Source organism: Paramisgurnus dabryanus, chromosome 3 (assembly GCF_030506205.2).
Source record: "Paramisgurnus dabryanus chromosome 3, PD_genome_1.1, whole genome shotgun sequence".
Lineage (NCBI taxonomy): Eukaryota > Metazoa > Chordata > Actinopteri > Cypriniformes > Cobitidae > Paramisgurnus > Paramisgurnus dabryanus.
This window is the reverse complement of record NC_133339.1, coordinates 24,188,697-24,210,935: the sequence shown is the minus strand read 5'-3', so window position 1 is coordinate 24,210,935 and position 22,239 is coordinate 24,188,697. Positions and strand designations below refer to the sequence as shown.

General features: G+C 39.6%; 1 protein-coding gene across 1 annotated transcript in view; it reads left to right on the top strand.

Annotated features, from left to right (window-relative positions):
* Positions 1 to 22,239, top strand: part of xylt1 (xylosyltransferase I) — a 109,969-nt gene that overhangs the window by 31,864 nt on the left and 55,866 nt on the right. The window contains exon 4 of the mRNA XM_065279371.2: positions 9,486 to 9,872. Within this exon, the coding sequence (XP_065135443.1) occupies positions 9,486 to 9,872 (387 nt within the window). The remainder of the gene's footprint in view (positions 1 to 9,485; positions 9,873 to 22,239) is intronic.

Genomic DNA, 22,239 nt, shown 5'->3' with positions numbered 1-22,239 from the left:
TCTGCCACATACCTTGTGCTCTAATGGTTGTAGTGACAGTCAAATGAGTTCATAAGCTGTGCTGAGAGCAGGAACACCTGACTTTTCGCAAGACATTATAAGCAGAAATATGTTGACCCAGGTACACATATTAGTCCATGCAAAATCCTTGAAGGAAGTAAATACATCTTTGTATTATTGTCAAGGTATAAATTTAAAATCATTTGTCAAGTATGGAGGTATTGATTTACGTTTTTGTGCAACCACCTGCTTTTTCATGAAATGCATTTTGATCATGCAATCTTTTAAAATATGAATTAAGCATACAGTAGTATCAAACAGTTACTATATTGGCTTAAGCAAAATGTAAGTGCAATGAAAGTGTCTTTGGATGTCACGTGCAGGTGTGTAGCCATGGTGCACTGTCCCAGCAAAATGTACCATTGTTGGATTTTACAGTAGCAACGATTTTTGAAAGGAAAAAAATCATGTATATTTCATTTTATTATTACTGTATTGCAGATGTCTGCACTGGAAGCTTCAAGTACAAAAATCCCTTTAGTGCAAGCACGCTTGATAATAAAACTCTCTGATTCTGATAATGCCAATACTTCCAAAGAAAAGGAGATTTTTTTAATTAGGCATGAATGTGCTTCATAAAAAATGCTACATAAATGAGAAACAGTATTTAGTTTAATGGCTTTTTAACACACTTACAAATATTTATCTTTGTGCCAGTTCTTATTGCACAATGCATATGCAGTATTTACAAATAATATTGAATTGAAGTTTTGGATGGGTTATTTCCATTTCCATGTAAACACGGTGGCTATTGTACCTCTATAAGGTACAAAGAGAGATTACTGTCGGTCATGCTAAGGATTCTGGGATTCGAGAAATGGCATTGATCAGTCTCTTGGTTGACGCAGATTGGAGAAAGCAGCTACCCTTGGGCTGGAATAAGCATTGCCGTAAGCGACACGCCCCCTGAGCTTTCTGTGATGGAAGGTTGTTTTTAGGGATCTTCATTTACCACTTTTTATTTGACGTGGCTTTTCACAAGCTGCATAATAAGGAAATGAACCGCTTCTTACGGGGGCCGAGAAATATGCGCCCCTTTGCAAATAAGCACACAAACAGCGGGAATGAAAAATGCGCTGCAAAAGACAAGGCTCAGCCCCACGGCGCGGATCCCACAGGGTCATTCTGCATCGCACTGACAGAAATCTAGAGAAGTGCTTAACCCAGCTAACTGCTGGAATATTTCTACATGTAAAGCAAAACGCTCAGAACAAATTTGTTTCTTTGGTAGTGGTGGGTATTTCTAAATGTGCACTTTAAAAATGGGTAAATATTTGGCGGAACACACCACTGGTTTAAAATTTAACAATGCTGGGTTGTTTTAACCCAACTGCTGGCTTAATACAACCCATAGTTGCATAACAAGAACCCCAATATTTACCCAACATGGGTTAAAAATAACACAGCAATTTTTATAGTGTGCAGTCTTAAAGCAACGTTGTATTACAAAAATATTTGGATGAAAAACAAAAAAACAAAGAATAGTTAAAATGCATGACTTCCAGTATTAGTGATTTTGTGTAAATAAATTTATACTCTGTCCTGTCAGAAAACAAATGTACAAAAAACTGTATCCTTCAAAGGTTCATTTTATACCTTTATGGGTATACAACACATTGAAATGTTGTACCTTTTGGGGTACAATACCCTAAGGACCTACTGTGTACCTTTAAGGAGCAATTTTGTTCCAGTTAAATGTAAAAAAAACCTGTACTTTTAAAGGGACACAATAGATCTTTAAAGGGGCACTCCGAGTTAAACATTTGAATCTGATTTTTACCGTTTTGGAATCCTTTCATCTGATCTCCGGGTCTTGCGCTAGCACTTTTAGCATAGCTTAGCACAATCCATTGAATTCGATTAGACCATTAGCATTGCGCTCGAAAATAACCAAAGAGTTTCGATATTTTATTTAAAACTTGACTCTTCTGTAGTTACATTGTGTACTAAGACCGACGGAAAAATAAAAGATTTTCTAGGCAGATATGGCTAGGAACTATACTCTCATTCTGGCGTAATAATCAACGACTTTGCTGATGTAACATGGCTACAGGAGGTGCAATGATATTACACAGCAGCCGAAAATAGTGCCCTTTCTTACTTGGGCACTGAGTAATATTATTGCGCCTGCTGCAGCCATCGCAAGTTCAAATTTTCTGTCAGTCTTCGTACACGATGTAATTACACAAGAGTACATTTTTAAATAGGAAAAAAACGAAACTCTTTGATAATTTTTGAGTGCTATGCTAATGGTCTAATCAGATTCAATGGATTATGCTAAGCTATGCTAAAAGTGGTACCGCCGGACCCAGAGATCAGCTGAATGGATTCCAAAACGGTAGATATCTAATGTTTAACTCTAGGGGAGCTGGAAAATTGGCATATTTTCAAAAAGTGATGTCCCTTTAAAGAACAGTAATGTACCCAAAGACATACAACATTGTTTTATGTTTTGTATACTTGTAAAGGTACAAAACATCACCTTAGGGTACCACCTCAGCGACAGAAAAGATACAGTTTTGTACCTTTATTTCTGATACTGTAGCGCATTGCATTTGGGGGGCGTCACACAGGGTCAGGTCTATCTGACACCCCAGGGGTGTCCCATATGTCAGAGCCTTAAAGGAGAGAGTACTTCAAAGTACGCAACAGAAACAGAAAAAGTAAGGACCTGTCACACTACAGTAACTGAAAGGTAAAACATGTAGGAATTTATAGGCTGCATCAGTTACTTCCTGTAACCCAGCTCTCCAGACGCCCGGGGCTTGCTTCTGTTTTACTTTTCGGAAAGAGAGAGAGAGAGGCTTTTACATATTTCAGCCTAACCACATAATGGAACAGGCAATTCCCCAAACTCTCGGATGTGTTAAATTTAAAGTGAAATAACAGATTTAGCATTCGTTGTCTTCTCCTACTTTCAACAGCGGGTGGTCTGTGATTCAGCTCTGAATCGTCTGCTTGGCACAGAATTATCTGAGTTGAATAATTATGTGTTGTTAACCTACTTGATAACTAACTGAGGTTTCGGTTCAAAAAACAACCCCAAATACAAATGTTTCCTGTATGAATACTGCATTTAATATCTGGCACCATAAGATTGCTTTACACTTTAGGGTGAAACGATCAAAAAAAAAAATATGTCTGGGTTATATTTTACCCCAAATATTAGGTATTATAAAACACAGGAAGGTACAACATAACCGAATAACACCTAATCTTGTTTTCTCATGTGTACGGCAAATGCTCCCCAGGTGACAAAGGTGAGCCACCGGAGACATTGATCTCCCTTCCACAATCACCTCTGTCAAGCATGTCCTGTAAATCTGGCCCCTAAATCCTGCACGTACCGCAATTGACTAGTCTCGAAATGGACCCAACACAAAGTCTCAACTGGCATTTACCAAGACCATCGATCTGTGTAGCCCAAATACTCACGTTTAGATAAGAAATGTAATGACCTCTGCCTGAGGAGAATTAGACGGCCGAGTGCAGTGAAGACAACAGAGCCGGGAAAGCGACAGGCGAAGCAAAAACAACATCTTATCAGTATGTGAAGCATCGTCTCCCTGTCAAAGGTGTAATCCCACAGATGAATGTGAGCAGGGATGTCCAACCATGATTAAACTTTGTGCAACAAGCCATAACATGCCGCATAATACACACTCTTCATTTCACTATCCCTCCTTGGCTGCTTTGCTTAAGTGGCTCAGTAAATTAGTTTATGTTTGATTCTAGTCAGAGGAACATTTCATTTGCTCAAAGCTTGCTTTTTCATAGCTCAGGAGACTACATGGAGGGCTGTTGTTTTATAAATATTAACTTTGAACAATTTCTGGTACGTTGACTTACAGTACTTTGCAAAATTCTTAAGCCACCCGTATTAAAGGTGCATTGTGTAACTTTTAGAAGGATCTATTGACAGAAATGCAATATAATATATATAACTATATCAGTGGTGTATAAAGACCATACATAATGAACTGTTATTGTTTTATTACCTTAGAATGAGACGTTTTTATCTACATACACTGCGGGTCCCCTTACGTGGAAGTCACCGCCATGTTTCTACAGTAGCCCTAAATGGACAAACTGTTTTACATAGCGCGTTTCGTCCCTACACTGTCTTAGACGACATGTTTGTCCCGTGGCAGCTACCGTAGCTTCTCATTGCATTTCGAATTTGAGGTTGGTTAGAATTTGCAATCTCGTCACCAGATGTCGCTAAAAACCCATACTGTACCTTTAAAAAACTGAAAAAAGCTAAAGTGTCAAGTATTTAGTTTAAACTCCCCTTACACTTGAGCAATAGCAGGAACCTGCAGGCTCGCTAAAGGATAACTCCACTTTCTTAAAGAGCACCTATTTTAAGATTCACATTTTTAAACATCCTTTGGTGTGTAGGTGTGTATTAGTACATGTTAACGATATGCAAAAGGTACCACAAAGTAAACGATAACACCAGTTATTGTCTCCAACATAAATCTCTTTTCTTGGACTACAACAAACACACGGATTGTAGGCAACAGTTTACTTCGGGGGATTGGTGATGTGGACAAGACCGACATTATCATAATTCCCCCCCAAACGAGGCATAAGGGTCTTATCTAACAAAACAATTGTCATTTTTGGCAAGAAAAATAAAAAAATATTCACTTTTTTACCCACAACGTTTCGTCTTGCACCAGCTGTGTGATGCGTCAACGCGACCTTACGTAATGCAATTTTCTCTTTATTTAATATTACTGCTACGTATCTAGTCTCACTTTGTCTAGGAGAAACAGGTGAAATATTAACCAAGTCTGTTTTGTTATTTTTCCTTCCTATGTGTTACAAACAGTACCATACAAAACACGTTCCATATGACTTCATCTCTCTCTCTCTTTCAGTGTAAGGTGTGAATGGTAATCAGTGAAAGCAGCTGACGCTTGTTTAATTGGTCTAACCTGCTTTGCTGAACTGCAACGTTCCTGTGAGAGTATTTTGGCCAGCGCTGTAGTATTTTGTCCCTTTCCAATTCACCATCTATTCTGTTTCATGGTACTATTTTTATTGCTCTAACAAGGTTCCGGGCAGTGCATGCAACAGCCGTGGAGCTGCAGGTGCATTGTGGGAAATGGATGGCCTCATCATTGCTGAAAGTGGGGAGGGAGATGTGTGGCCCCAAGGAGCTATGGCAGCTGTGCAAGGTCAAAAAACCACAAGAAGATACAGGTGGCTCCGTGCCTGTGGAAACAGAATGAGTAGGTGAAAGACACGCAGAGTGACACGACCTTCACAGGCGCAACTCGGCCCCTCCGAAACTGAGGCATGCTGTGCGTGCAATTTAATACAAAAGGATCTCTCTCAGGTGTTGGGAGCGTCTACCACCTCATAACCCACAATGTCATAGCCAGCACAAACAAAAACAAAATGAACTCGAGCCAAGTCAGTTTAATGTCACGGGAAACGTGAGAAAGAGCGGAAACAATTTGTCAGGGAAAATTAACGAGGATAAATTATTCAGCAGATCAATAAATCTGGTTAATTATAGAGCTTGGTAGACTCTTGCACGAGTTGATGTTAGCAGCCTGGATACTGACAGAAGTGTGTGGTGACAGATGAGAGCCCCGTGGGGACCGAGGTCAAGGTCAGTTGCGGGGATGTGATGGGAATTGCTCCATGACTCCAATATCCAACTTTCAATGACTGATGCCATAAATCAGGACTCGAGAGGATGCCTGAGAGGAAAGCCACGGCTGAATTACGACACCATCTTCTGAACGCGAAAACAAGATGCCGAGCAGAGCTACGGCAGTCCTCCGAACTTGGTCGACTGGCAAACAGGCTGCGATGGGCCTCTTAATTTCCCCCTCACATCTGTGCCATTGAGTCGCTGCGCAATACAGTAATTTAACTCTGTGCCAGTCCGAGTAAACTGCGTGCCTGGGAACACTTGAGTGTGATTTATTTTCATGTTGACTGTGCTGAGTGTGTCACTGTTTTTGTCCTCTGGGAATGTGCGTACTTAGGTCAGAGGTTCAACTTGATAATGCTTCATTTCTCTTCCTTTGGCATGATGTGGCTCAGTGGTGGATCTGATGTATGGAATTACAAAGGCATGAGTCAACCGAGGTTAAACCATAGTGGAAAGATTTGAGGATTCATGAACTCATATTTGAACCGAGATTGAAATAGAAAGTGGAAGAGGGAGAGATTGACAGAAATAAAAACAGGAACATTACCATAGCGCTCGTTGTCTGCAATTTTCATTATCTAACCTCACTCACCACTTGAGTGTCACAGAGCCATCACTTTTTTTTCGGTTTTTGATGATGAAGGTAAAAATAAAATGGGATTATTTAGATTTTGCATAACTATTGATGTCCTTTTCGGTTAGAAATCACAGATTTATTCACAATGGATCTCTATCAGCATGACCAATTTGAATGCTCTCCACAAGGCGAACAAAAACAAAAGAAGAGGCTTGAGGAGGTGGTCTAGCTGTGCATACTGCAGCCCTTCAGAGCCTGAAAAATCTGAAAGATGCTTCAATAAGCGCTGGTGAAACTAAAGCAGATGTGCTTCACAATCCAGCCATCCTAGTTGATCAGCCTGTCAATGCGGGGAGGGCTAGTTTGTCCATCGCTAGTAGGTCAAACAGAGAGAAGTAAACAGAGGCACAATTGTAACAAAACATTTTGAATGTAGAAACTGAAAATACGAACCACAGAGGCATAGACCAATTAAATAATATTTCTGACTATATTACTGTAATCCACATCTTAATATGCAAACACAGGCATGATGTATGTGTTATATGAAAGGGATACTGTTTGTACAGTCGGTTGTTATCGGAAAAATAAACCCCAATACAGGATCAGGTCACCCTGAACAACCGGCTGGATTTACATTATCCCACATGTGACACGGCTACTTGTCACATGAGCAATTAATTGGATGGAAAATATTGATCTAAAATATTTTATTAGCTCATTTGTAAAGAATTTTAATCTGGCATGAAAAAAGGGAGAGCAGAGTGATATTAAAGTGCACCTATTTCATTGCTAAAACAACTTTATTTTGTGTATTTGGTATAATACAATGTGGTTTATGGTTAAAAAAAATTTACATTATTTTCCACATTTCACTCTCATCCTGAAACGCACAGATTTGAAAAGCTCTGTGTCCCTGATTGGCCAGCTAATCTGTAAGCTGTGATTGGTCTGAATATCTCTGCTGTCAGCCGGAAATGTGACGATCCTTACCATGTTTAAAAGATTCGTTGCTAACAGGATTTAATTTACAGGCAGTAAGTCCAAAGCGGGAGAAATTGTGATAATGTCGGGCTTGTCTACATCACCAATCCTAGGAAGTAAACTGTTGCCTACAATCCGTGTGTTTGTTGTAGTCCAAGAAAAGAGATTTACGTTGAAGACGACAACTCACATCATCGTTTACTTTGGGGTTTGCATATCGTTAACATACTAATACACACTTACACACCAAAGGAAATGTAAAATCATCAGACAATATGTGCTCTTTAAACATAAAAAGGAAGCACTAGTCGAGATGACTCCTGACTGGAACAGACAGTATGTGTAGCTCATTTGGTGGAGCATTGTATTAGCAGTGCTAAACGTTGTGGGTTTGTTTCTTAGAACACACATATTGTTAAAATGTATAGTTTGAATGCACTGTACGTCGCTTTGGATTAAAATGTCTGCCAGATGAATGAATATGAATTTCATTACCGGAATGTGCAGCCAGCGTGTTTTTTTTTGGGAATAAGAGATCTCTGAATTTCGCGACTGATGAAATCGAATCAAGTATTTTAGAGACCCATCTAATAAATCATGTTAAATAAATTTTGTAATACTTGCAAGAATGAAGCTTCACCCCTAAACCTAATGTCACTGAGATGAGAGAATTATACGAATTAGACTGAATTAGTTACGAATTGAACTTAAAATCATGCAAAAAAGCCTACTGTGAAATGTGAAAATTACCCAAATTAAAAATAATGTATTATAGTATTTACAAAAGTAATAGTAAAGTATTAGTATGAATGTACTATGATATAGGCCTATACCCTTCACTTTAGTAAATACTACAATAAATAATTTTTAATTTGGGTCATTTTTACATTTCACAGTAGGGTTTTTTGTATGATTATAAATTATCTATTTCAGGCTAACTCGTAAGATTCTTTCATCGCAGTAACATCACCTCACGGGTACAAAGTGAGGAACGACAGAAGAGATGTAACCGGGGGAACGTCCGCCCAGGGGCACGTGTCCTCTTGCTTTTCTACTCCTGTTCCTGGATCTTACGACCCACACGTGCACGTAGCGATGGTGAATGTCGACGTTTCCTCGTAAGTGCACACCTCCCTGTATGATGCCTGAGGGGCTTTCTTTCTGTTCCTCAACCATTCTGTGGGGGGCGTGGAGTGTGACTGCGGTTCGCGCTCTTTTGTTATTCATCAAAGCGTTGCGATATCAGTGTTGTGAATTATAGAGCAGTAGCATCGGGGTAGCTGATTCAATTTTAATGATGTCAAGAATGCTGTGAACAAACAGCGGTGCTCACGACGCTCTGATATGTGCAGGAGGCAAAATCGCACATCTCTTTATTTCTCAGGCTCTTGAACTGTTGGAGGAAAGGAGAGGACATGGGGTATTCCCATGGAAACCAAGTCTCCCTGTCGCACGAGTCTGCCGCGCTATGCAGTATGAGAGATGGCCTTAGTTTTGATTAAAAAACTGCAGGCTATTCTTCACCTGGGTCTATTGTAGATGTTGACTTCTCTGGGTTATCTCTCTTTTCTAAATCTGACAGGTTAACACTATCAATTAGCGGTCATTGATCGGGTGAACAATAATAAGGGCTGGATGAAATATGATGCTGTTGCAGAAAAGGTTCTTAAATGAGGAGGTTGGCAGAACGTTAAACGAACATTGTATTTACGTTAAAAAAAATACATCATGGATAACTTGAGAACGACAGGATAACCGTTCTGGATTGGAAACCAAAATTGTTATACAGTAGCTCACCTCAGTTCACCTTCACCCCTGAGGCGTTTATACCCTACTGCAATCTGATTGGTTAATAAAATGTTGATTCAGGACCAATGATGTTGATCCAGGATCACATCTTACATGGTGAAATTTAATAAATGGTCATTTATATGCAAAAAATACTTATAATGAAACCATGGATCAATTTTGTAAGAGATATATTAAAACAACCCAACATTTTTGTAGGGTTTGGATATTTTTGTTGCATCACGTTACATGTGTAAAGAAAAATCTTGCAAATGTTTACTTTTATGCAAGCCGGGTTTTTCTGTTCCCTTAAAAAACCTAGCACGTAATTTACAGTTTCGCCACAGGGAGGCGCATCATGTCATTTCATCATCCCTCTCTATCTCTCTCTCTCTCCTCCAGCGCAACATTGGCCACTCGCCCCCTCTCTCTCCTTTTCCACGCTGCTTTCGCGACGCCGAGCCACAAAGCTGTCGGCGCACGGCAGTGGCACCTCGCAGTCGCCGCTTCAGGGTGAAGATGTTCGGCACTCTGTGCGCTCGTAAGTCGGCTCGAAGATCTCGGTCCGCGTTAATAGCCGCACTGACAGTACTGCTGGTCCAAACGCTCATTGTGTGGAACTTCAGCAACCTGGACACGGGTGAAGACAGAAAAGACAACGCCAGAGAGAAGAGGGACCATATCGGCATCAACAAAGCCTACAGCAGCGAGTACCCAAAGAGCGGCTCCCAGAGGAAACATCACCAGCCGCCGCTGGGTAAAGCCTCCAACCGACATAAACAGCAACCGGTAAGGATGAAATTTCTCATCGCTCGTATGAAAATCTCCATCTCTTGTTCGCAGCGCTCCATTCATTCCGCGCGGTCCGTCATAACGGGCCCGTCGTAAAGGATGCCTGATCCCCACATCCCGTGTTTCGGGGTGGTTTTCCCCGGCGGTCGCGAACGGAGGCAGAATGTTGTTATTGAAATGCAGCTTACATGACGATTTGCTGTCTGTTATACCGAGATTTGATAGTATCACAGATGCAGTTTCGTTTATTACTTTGTAGCATTTTATGTGACTGATCGCTCCCCACGGAAAGTTGTTATGGTCTGTATGCACTGACAGTTTTTATGCATGATTTTAACATCGTGTTTATCATATTGCTCGTGATGGGTGCTGGGAGAGACGTTGTCATGACCTTTATGAAAAGTAAATGGATATCCTGTTTCATATGGTTAACTGTATGAACGTCAGAGTATATAAACATTCCTCTTATCCATGGTTTTTATTACAAATATAGTAATTAATATAAAAACATATTAAATGCAATACTATATTAATGTTGAGTATGTCCTTATCTTGATTATAATCATTAATATTTTCCAATTTCAGTTCATACAATCTATTTGGATTCGCTTTTTTGTAAACATTGGTTTAATCGAACCATATTTTTGTAATACAAGTTCATATCATAAAGTGCATAGCCTACTATTGATAGTATATTAATACATCAAGTGCCGAAATGAATTGTGTTTCTATCCCTCTGGCTGTGAGCTCCTTACCTGATAGTATTTTGGAGTTTTGTTATGCAGCATTTATGTTGGTTGCTACTGTGATGTCTAGTTAGGCAGCCCGATATGTTTTAAGCCGCAGCCAAAATTTATATAAAATATTAACCAGTTTTACTCTGAAAACCTTACAGACCTCACATCAGTGATGTACTGAACAAAGTACACAATTTTTAAGGCATAATTGATTATCATGTAATATTCCGTTAACATAACGCTAATCGTAATAGGTTTGCCTAATCTAATGAATCTAATCTAATCTTAATATCATCAGTATAGCTTTGTTTCAAAGGCATTTTTGTCATCCAATAGAGACATGTCATATTGTGTTTATGTTGCTGTTTGTCACCGTAGTATAAAATATGAGAGCTGGAGCAGCTTTTTACTGCAGGCGAATATTATCATCTCCATTTAGTTACCATGTGGTACGTTTCGTTTAATTGCGGAGGTGTTAATTTAGTTTTTTCTAATCCAGGTGTAATGCAGACTAGAGCGAGCCCGGAGCGATGTTCCATCTCATTTAGTCTCTCGCTAATATCCCCTAAGACTTGTTGCTTTATCTGTGTCTAATGTGATAACTCTGTTCTTCTGTGGTCGAATTTAAGCCTGAAGTCTAAAGTGCACGGCTTAATCCCTCCAGCGCTAATCATCGGTGCCTTTGGACTCCGAATTCCCAGCGGGACTTGGTTCTCAGTTTTGCCTTCAACTTGTCACAGTTTGGCACGAGCGTTAATGTCCGGTAAATGTGAGCATGTCGGCAGAAGGGCTCGCTGCCATTGCGCTTTGGTGTGAAGCGTGTCTGCCTTTGGTGTCGTCTGCTTTGAAATGCTCCCTGTAGAGTAATCATCCTAGGTCCAACTCTGCTGTACCACTCCATTTCTTCAAACAAAGCTGATAATGATAATCGAGCGTGGTGTGTGACCCAAGCACCGGTGACCTTTTTGTCAGTGCTGCTGGATTGATGAAGTGTCCTTGTGTGTTCGGTATCTTTTCTCCGCTTCTGTCTTTCTTATTGCACGCCTCTTTCACATTTGTTTGTGGCCGCGGTGGGCTGTTTATTCTGGCAAACCGGATTGGCAGAGGATTAAAGTGGGCACCCGTAGCTGTGCTATTGTTTGAGCTGTTTATCTCGATCCAGGTTGCCGTGGGATCGGCGAGGTGGGTAAGGAAAGTGTTTCAGAAGATAAATCCATACACCCAGAAGGATTTGAGACCCCTGGATGGGAAATATTCACCTGTCAGTCTGTTGTTATCTATAGTTTTTACTCTAGGGCTGGGTAATATCAACTGGAATTCATGTTCCTGTAATTTCGGGATGAATGTCGATATACAATAACTAAGTGTTTCCAACGACAAGTGTTTCTTTCCTGTTTGAAACTATACAGCTGTACAACATGCATGATGCAAGTTGGTTGGAAAGCTTACGTCAGACCTCAGTGTATATTTCTGCCAGAGCTTTTGTTCCTATAAAGGAGGGTCACTCATATCATACAATACAGATACAGACGGTATTGTCTCTTAACTTGTGTTACAAAAACTCGATATACCGCCCAGCTCTACTTCATTCTTTATTTAAATCACCCACTGGTGACCTTTGATGTACCTGGTTTCTTGCATTTTACATATTTTTTCAGTAAAGCTCCTATGTGTTTTCAAAGCACCATACTGGTGCAGTTTTATTTGGCTTTAGAGTATTTGTATTAGACTCATGAGAATAGGCTTGCAAGCAATATGAGTCTTTGTTGTAGTGCTGTTTCACTCCACCTGGCCTCTGTTGTCTGAAAGGGAGACAAATACGGGTGTTATTTGTTCCTTTATGTACTTTACTTTGTTTAGCTGCTGACCTTTCCTCAATATCGCAGGTATGAGTCTGCTGGCACATCGTTCACACGTCAGCATTTCTGATTAAGATTTGTCCCCTTTTGGGGCCTTTGTAGATACTTTCCCGAACATACTGTAGCTTTACCCCTCCGTTTGCATTTCATTTGAATATTCAGTGTTTCTTGTGATTCGGTGCTGTGTATTCCTTCCAACTTTACGTGGAAGTTCCATTTCTTAATGTTAATGTAAAAAATGGGAAGTGGATTAAGCCCCAGAAAAATTTGGTGTTTTCTGTAAATGAAAATTTGAGGAGTTTTTAGTTTTAATTTTGCATTATTTTCAACACATCAGGATTTTTTTTGTACACGTATGTAAAGAATTTTAAATGAAATTGAATAGCCAGATTCAGGTGTTAGACAATTTACTGAAATTATACATTAAAGAAATAAAAATCTTTTTCCATTTACTCTCATTTCATGCTACACCTGCATGGCATTTTTTCTCAAAACTAAAAAGATTATAGGGTCTCTAATGTTTAAAGAGCACCTATTTCATTGCTAAAAACAATGTTATTTTGTGTATTTGGTGTTGTACAATGTGTTTGTGTGTTTTATTTATTTTATAAAAAAAAAATTGTCCAGTTTTTGCCTTTATTAAACAGTTAGGTAAGGAGAGGACAGGAAAGTACTGGGAGGAGAGAGGGGTACAGATCGGAAAATGACCACAAGCCGGGAATTGAACTCGGGTCGCCGAAAGTGCAAAAGCATGAGCGCTGCCCACCGGCATAGGCATAGTTTATGGTAAAAAAACACATTATTTTCCACATACTGTACATTACATCTCTTCCTGAAATTCACTGATTTGAAAAGCGCTGTGTCCCCCATTGGCCAGCCAATCTGTACGTTGTGATTGGCCTAAATACCTCTGATGTCAGCCGGAAATGTGACGCTCCTTACCATGTTTGAAAGATTCACTCACAATGCAATGCTAACAGGAGTTAACTTACAGGCTGTGAGTCTGAAGCAGGAGAAATTATGATAATGTCGGTCTTCTTTATGTCACCAATCCCAGGAAGTAAACTGTTGCCTGCAATCCGTGTGTTGTATAGTCCAAGAAAAGAGATTTACGTTGGAGATGATAACTCGCGTCAACGTTTATTTTGGGGTTTGTACCTTTTGCATATCATAAACATGTACTAATACACACTTACACACCAAAGAAAATGTAAAAACGTGCATCGGACAACAGGTGTCCTTTAAAATCCTCTCTTCCATTGCAGCTGTCAAGCTCTAAAATTCGCTCAGAAAAAAGCTAGACTACAAATCATAAAGAAAAAAATTCTGGGTATAACCATGAATTCCATTAACTTTCATTGAATAAAAACGATTAGCTGGTACACTCTGCTATAAACAGCTCTTTTAGTGTTTCATGAAAGAAAGTCTAAATAGGTTTTGCAGCTCACGAGGCTAAGTAAATGAAGACAATTTTCATTTTTGGGTGAAGTATTTCTTTAATTGATTTGCAAAATGCACAAATTTCATCTAAAAGCTGGAAGTCTCTGCACGTTTGTATTATTTCCATTACTGACTTTCTGCAGATGGATGCATTGCTGTGAAAGTGCACGGCTTTATCATATAGCACAGGCAATTTATGTAATTCCTCATGTGTTTTGGATTTTTTTGTGCGGCAATAAACGGCATTTCCTTCATTTGCAATAACACGCTCTCATTAGCCAGATGCCGCTGCGCACCAGGTGATAGGAACGGCATGTTTATCTTGTTACCGCACATTCTGATTCTCTTTAGGTCAGCTGGTCCCAAATGCTTACACATCACTTGGGTCTTGTCGCCGCAGGATGTTTCTGATGTGAGGGGAGCCTGGTTTGATGGCGATCAATCTTGTATGTCATGTTCAGTGTGCGTGTGTGCTCAATGTGCTTATTATTCATAAATTAGTCTTGGTGGCCACATACACGCATACCTGTGTGTCTTTTTCACTTGTGCAAACACTGTAGCATGTCGTCCAGGAATGGTCAGTGTTCTTGAGGTGTGGATACATTGTCTTTTCTTGTTATTGAGTTGTTGAGCGGTTCTGTCCTCTTCTCGCCATGCAGTGCTGACTCACACTCCATCAGAACGCCTGAGTGCTTACAGACAATCTCTCTCGCTCTCTCTCGCTCTCTCCCTTTTCACATGTCTCTCTATCTCCCTTCCTCCTCCTGCCTAATATTTGATCTAGGCCGGTCATTGTTTTGCTTGATCATCAGAAACTGCCCCAGGGTGCTCATATGCCCCAACGTCTGTTGGACAGCTGCCCTGTTAGCAATTCCTCATTTCCATTAGCTCTTAAACAGGGAGGGAGGCGTATCTCAGACCTTGTAAAGATTAATGATGACGAATTGCGAAAGCTGAACGTGGTTGATTTCATATAGGTTTCAAACTCTAATTTTTATAAGACAGCTTGTTTTTGTGTTCCAGAAGACTGGGAAAAACGGAAGAGAGTGGTTCTCTGTCTGACTTTTATGTAATGAACCAAGCCAACACCTATTGATTTGTTTCTCTGTGTAGAGCCGATGGTTATCAAAAACAATTCCATGATGTGCTCTCCTAATGAGCGGGACCCGGACCCGATGCTTCACCAATGACTTCATCTAGTAAAAAGAAAGAGTGTTTGGGATTTTTTAGTTTACTCCAGGCCATGTGATTAAGACTTTCTTTTCTAGGCGCAGTCACCATCGTGAAAATGCTTTCAAGCGGCTGAATGTCTATTGTGTTGGGGGAGAATATTTTGCTAGCACTGCTTTATGTCCTTTGTAAACATGTCCATATAAAGTTAGCTAATTGTAACGTAAGCTTGACAGCACAATGGTGGCCTGTCATAGATATTGGGAAAACAGCAAATTGGAGCACCGTAATGCTACCATTAACATAACTGCGGTCGGTTGCTATTCATAAAAGGCTAAGTATGCCGTTAATTCTGTCTCACTCCTCATCGTCGGCAGCCATTTGTTATCACTCATTGTGTTGCAATGGGGAGGGGGCGGGCCTATGGATGTTTAGTGCATGGGGCGGGGTGATGCGGTGTCATTGTGTTGAAGTCTTTATTGAACGTTTCTTTTTGTATGTGCGGTCATGTCTTTGACCAATATGAGGATAGGAGCAGTCCACACTGTGGCACAGGTTGGACAGGGTAATGACATCACAACGTACACATACACACCTTTTAAAGTAAAGTCCCCTCAGAATTAAAACTTGTGTGATATTTTTCTTTTGTGGAAGGCAAGTTTTTCCAAGATTTTCTATCTATTACTTTAAATAATCCTCTTATAGATAAACACAGAAATAAATACATACGTGAGTATGTGTATATGTGACCGTTAAATAGTTTGGGGTTAAATGGATGATTGGAAAAAATTATATAAACATGTGGTTAAGCAGGAGTCGTCAGAGCAAGCGGTTGACGTTGCCGATGAAGAAAGGTGCTGTTAATTCATGTGAATGCGCTCAGTGTGAGGGGTGGAAAGCACTGGTCAGGGTATCTGAATGTGAGTGTCAAAGTCTCTGTATGTATGAGACTGTACAGCAGTGTGCCGGTCACATGTGGATCATGAATGAGGCTTATGTTACAGCTCAGTCAGTTGATGGACAAAAGAAAATAAACTCTGGCACTCACTGGCTGCTTTTTACATCCACCATACAGACAGGTAGCCACCCCTTCCTCTTTCTATATGTCTGTCGTTCTCAGGGTGTCTGTCTCGCTCTTTTTCTGTCTTTCCAATATATCTCTGTCTCTCATTCTGTCTGTCTCTATTAACCAATCAGTAATAGTTCCATACATTCAATCATGATATGACATTCACATAAGTTTCAAATATAAAGCATTTAACACACCCAAACTTCCATTCAGAGCAGATATATGCTTGCCAATTATCTTGAATGGCATTCAATCCTTTCTCTTAGCTGGTCTCACAGTATGTCTCTCTCCGCTGTGTATATTGTGCCCACTGCATTCCTGTGCTGAACAACGGCCAAACCGGCTCATCCGTGTGTTCCTCGCCAGAGAGCGTCGGCCGTAATCCACCCGGCATCAGATAATCACGCTACTCTACAACAACCTCATTACACACTGCCTAATATCAGCTGCGGATTTAAGCAGATGCAATAACAAATACTCCAAATCCCTAATCCCAAGAGTAGACAAAAATCCCATTGGTAAGCATCTCAAACGAGTTTGTTTGTTTGTTTTGACTTATGCAGATAGCATAAAGGCATCCCGGGAGTATGGACTGGTGGTGTTTTGTGTTTGCGTGTGAAATTTAAAGAATTTAAATTACTGCGTGAATTTTCAAGGCCTCGGTTGCAGTCGTCTTTGTTTTTGGATGACTTCCAAGATCTAATTTTTAATATCTCGGATGCTTAAAATATAAAGATAATAATGGAGAGGAGAATCGATGTGGTCGCTTGTTAACGTAGACTATTCATTTAACATAAAGTATGAAAAGTAAACAATCTTAAAATATTTTAATCACACAGCTTGGTCTGCACAATTCACAATTTTCCCTTTTTTTTTTTTACTCACAACTGCAATTTCACCCATTCCATTATACATGTGTTACACAATGCGCGTCCTGCGATGGAGACCTAATTAAAGTGCGCTGGAAGGGCATAATTCTAGGCAATGCCTGCTGGGGCTTCTGAATCATGTCGGCTACATGTGACCAAGACGCAGACTCTTTCACAGCACAGCCTGGATCACGTGACGCTCCCGCTCTCTTTTTTAGGGACGTGTGAGAGAATGCGAGTATATCGCACGCTGGTGTGAATTCCCACCGCGCCTCTGAATGTCCTTTAGTCTGCAAGCTAGGTTATGCTAATACACTCCCTCCCGCTGTTAGATCACCCCCACCCCGGCAAAGCAGAGGTTCCCTCCGTGTCCTTTATTTATGTTTTAGACGTGACCCACTAAATGGCTAACCCATACGGTTTCTGAAACGACATCGGATTGAGATCCGTTGGCCTTTGTTAAAGAGGTATCTCATTGCAGAGCAACCTAAAAGGTGAAAAGGCGCAGGGCACAGATGCAGAGACTAATCTGTGTAGTGTTGAGCACTTTGCATTTATGTGTATTTCCTTTTTTTATTCCTTAAATTCTTGGCGTAATCCTTAGCAATTCCAGTATCTTGGAGAATACTTTGTGTGTTGCTGGTGTGACTTTATTAACTCTTCATCTGCCCAGACTGGAGGGGGCTCATTTATAAAACTGTGCGTAGGATCCTTACTAAAAGTCTACGTACGCACAAAAGCCAAAAATGGCATACACCAAAAAATATGAAGACTTATAAAACAAAGAAATGTTCCCTTTATAAATCACAGATCACCTGCAAGTGTGCGTACATGAATCATCTCAATACAGTATCCCACCCTGCAAGCCCATTCTCCTATCAAGTTTGTTTTTTTATAAATCACAACCTTTGCGTTTTATAAATGAGGCCCCAGCTGTTTGATAGACCACTCTTTGGTAAAGGGGCCAAACTGTGAAGAAGAAATTGCTTTATGTCAAGGGCCTGTAGTATTAGGACAACGGAGCAGCATATGGCTCTCAGTTTGACTATGTTTTGGTTTGCCCTTTAGAAACTCCAGAAAAAAGAGATGAAATCCATTTAGGGCCAAATTCACAATTCGAAAAGGTTGAATGGCCGAATGAGATGAATAGTAATGAATTGGCTTATTTCTTTCAACTTCTCTCTCTCTCTGTAGATGAGTGCAGATTGATGGCAACTCTCAACTGTTAACTGAGAGCTGTCAGTTTAGTAACCTTTAGATATTTACTACTTGTTCATAAAGAAGTCTGTGTTGTGATGCTGGCCTGTAGTGGATTGCTAGGACTTGGCTTTGCTGGTACCGTTTGTAGCATGGTACCATTATTATGATATTTAGATATGGCTTGCGTCGCTCATGCACCTTTAAAAATAAATGTTCACAATGCAAACTAATTTTTGACTAAATGGTTTCATAAAGAACCTTAACATCTGTAGAACCTTTCTGTTTCACAAAAAGTTACCTTTCAGTCGGTCACGACATGACGTCTCCCTTCCCTACCTGCAGGGAACGAGGGTTACATCCATAACCGAGACGTTTTTTATGGTAAAAAAAGTTCTACAGATAATAAAAAGGTAAGAGAGATCTGTGGGATTTGTATTCTATTTTAGTTTCTGGCTGGCAAAAACCATTCAAATTGTTTGGCAAAGTAATAGCCCACTCTTCTTAACTGGCACACAGAGTGCCACATACAATCATTTGTGAGATTAGAGGGAGAGCAAATGGAGATTTTTTTCATAATTCTCACATTTCTCTGTTTTTGCTACTTTTGAGTTTTATGAGAGATCTAATGATTTTCATAAGATCTAACATATGTGCTTAGATACGCTTAAATATTGAAGCTTGCCAAGTATTCAGAAAGTATTTATGAAAGCTTTTTTTTGCACATTTTTCCATGACCAAATTATTTGAAATATGTTTTCCATATTAATGTGTACACTGCAAAAAATGTCTTTTTTACTTAGTATTTTTGTCTTATTTTCAGTAGAAATATCAAAAAATTCTTAAATTAAGTAGTACTAATGACCTAAGAAAATCAGTCTATTTTTTTGACAAAAAATATACAATTTAAGATAAAAAGCGAAAACTTAAAACATGCAAAATGAAATCTTGAAATATAAAATCCAATGAAATCTGGAAATAACTTTTTTCTTAAAGAAAATTTTTCTCACCCCATTGGCAAATATTTTTGCTTGTTTTAACCACAATTTTACTTAAAATGTTTATTATTTTTGTCTAAAAACTAGAGTTATTTTATAAGATAATTTTGCTTATCATGAAAATACATCTTAATTTAAGAATTTTTAGATATTTCTACTGAAAACAGGACAAAAATACTAAATAAGAAAGTCATTTTTCACAGTGTAGCATTGTACTTTTTCCAGTGCGTGCAAATGGTCATGAACTAAAAGTCTTGTGAGCTATGTGTAGGGCTGAAACATATTATGTTGGTTATACAATTTTAATAAAAAATATATATCATCATTTGATTTTACAAATTTAAAGTACACTGTAGAAAAAGTGTAAACAACTTGAATTAATAAGTAATTTGAACTTTTTTGATGAGTTAGAAGTTGCTATAAATTATAAGAATAAAGTTGTAGGATCTTAAAGGCGGAAAAGAGGATGTTTGTTTTATACATTTTTGCAATATTACTTGAAACTGTCTTTACTAAATTATAAAAGACTATTTATTAGCTGCACTGAAAGTAATAGTATTAATATACGTCATCTGTGCACAAGATAGGGCCTTAAAAACATCAGCCAATTGCTCATGCGGTCATCGCATAAGCGATTGGCCCTCTGGCTTGTCAATCACTGCCATTATGATCCCTGTGAGAGACGTGCGCGCTCCAGTAACTAAACACAGGCGACGCATGCGCATAGCGCATGAAACTCCGTCTTTAGTTTCGTTTTGTTTTCATTGTCGATCCTGCTTTCCTCCTCAAATTTGCACCACGGTAGAGAAGAAACTCGAAGGAGGACGTAAAAGAAAGACTTTTTAAAGCCGCTGGGAGTAGGAGAAAATTGTCAGAAGAACGTAATGTAAACAGAGTCGTTATTGGAGAAACATTTCAACGCTGGAGAGCAATGAAGGAACAGAGAGGTGTCAATACAGACGCGCAGTTCGTAAAATTCTTCCCGACAGGTAACAGTGATTATTCTTTCTTTGGGGAATAATTATTGTTGTACTGTTATTCAAGTATATTGACGTTGTTCTTGTACTGTAGTTGTAAGGCAGTGACCAGTCTGCTACATGCTAGTTGAAATGGGAGTAGCGTAGACTGATCTAACGTTTTAACGTCTTATTTGTTTATTATCATCATTTCACATAATGAATCCACTGACGCGAGTCACGCGACACAGCATATGCCGGTGTTAAACAAACACTCGTGTTCAAATATTCGTGCGCGAGTTTTGGAAGGCGTTCCCTAGAAATGAGCTGTGAAGGAGGGAGGCTGTTCTTACACATGCGCTCATTTAAAAAACTTTAAAAAATGAACTTTAAGCCCATTCGACTTTATTTTTTTTTTTTTATACCAACTCCTGCCTAGTCAAGAAAGTTGAAATTATTTGTTAATTTAAGTTGTTTAAACTGATCATAATGCATATCATATATAATTTATTTTTGTTACAAGTTTAGATATCACATTTTTTTCCTTTTCAGCCCCCTAGCAATGAGCATCCTAGAGTTTTTTTTTTTTAAAGTGCACCCATTTCATTGCTAAAATAACAACGTTATTTTGTGTATTTCGTATAATATAATGTGTTCACGTGGTTTATGGTTAAAAAACACATTACTTTCCACATACCGTACATTTTTGTAGCTCCAGACTTCACTCTCTTCCTGAAATGCATGGATTTGAAAAGCTCTGTGTCCCTGATTGGCCAGCTAATCTGTATGTTGTGATTGGCCTGAATACCTTTGACGTCAGCCGGAAATGTGACGCTCCTTACCATGTTGGAAAGATTCGCTCACAATGCAAGACTTACAGGAGTTAATTTATAGACCGCGAGTCCGAAGCGGGAGGAATTATGATAATGTCGGTCTTGTCTACATCACCGATCCCAGGAAGTAAACTGTTGCCTACAGTCTGTGTGTTTGTCCAAGAAAAGAGATTTACGCTGGAGATGATAACTCGCGTCATCGTTTACTTTGGGGTATGTAGCTTTGCATAATGTTAACATGTACTAATACACACTTACACACCAAAGGAAATGTAAAAACGTGAATTGGACAATAGATGCTCTTTAAAATGCTCTCTTCCATTCCAGCTTTCAAGCTCTAAAAGTCGCTTAGTTTAAGTATGAACTAGTAATAGTGATTCTTGCCTCAGAAATCAGCTATAAAAACATGCACGTGCTTATACACACACACTTTTGAAGGACAACAGAAGCTTTCCAGGTAATCTTGAGCACTCAATTGAGACACACCAGTGAGTAATGGAGACTGAAAGCCTGCCAGCGCTCTGCCTCCAAGACTTTGCTTCTGTAATCCACCCTTGAGCCAATAGGAGGGGGCAAATAAATGGCCGTAATTATCCCTAGAGCTGTTATTTGCATATCTTTGCCTTTTTTCCTCTGACATTAGTTTTCAGTCGCTTTGCCATTTAAGTTTCTATTTAAGTTGATTTAGTGTAAGTGTTGGTTACAGCCTCCATGACATTAAAGCAGCACAGCTCATAAAGACACGCAGAGCACGAGTCTCACTGCTAATCTTCTTCTCTCCACCTCGACTCGCTGTTATTGCTCTTCAACACACAGGCGACGTGAAATGATTGTGCCAGCCTGGTGGTGCCTTTCTGTGGTGCAACTGCATTTCAGGGCCTTTACAGGGGTATTAAAACACTTCCCGTCTAATTCGGCGTAGTTAGTGTAATTAAACTCTGTGGCTGCCTCAAAGTTCCCTAATCATTCTTTCCCCCTGTGTGCTGCTTTCTTTCTTAGATTCTTGCTCTGTCTATATCCCTCGCCCTTTTCTTTTTTTGTCTCTCTAATGGGAAGGATTTAGTCGTCTGATAAATAGCACCGTGCTTGCTAACTGATCCCACAGGATCTGAAGGGATGTTGATTCTTGCCAAGAGGAAAGGCCACAGTCATAAAGATCTTCTGGTGATGGAGGTCACACTGCCCATCCCTGACTGAGAGGGGAGGCTCCTGAACCTGATATAGATTTTCTCTCCT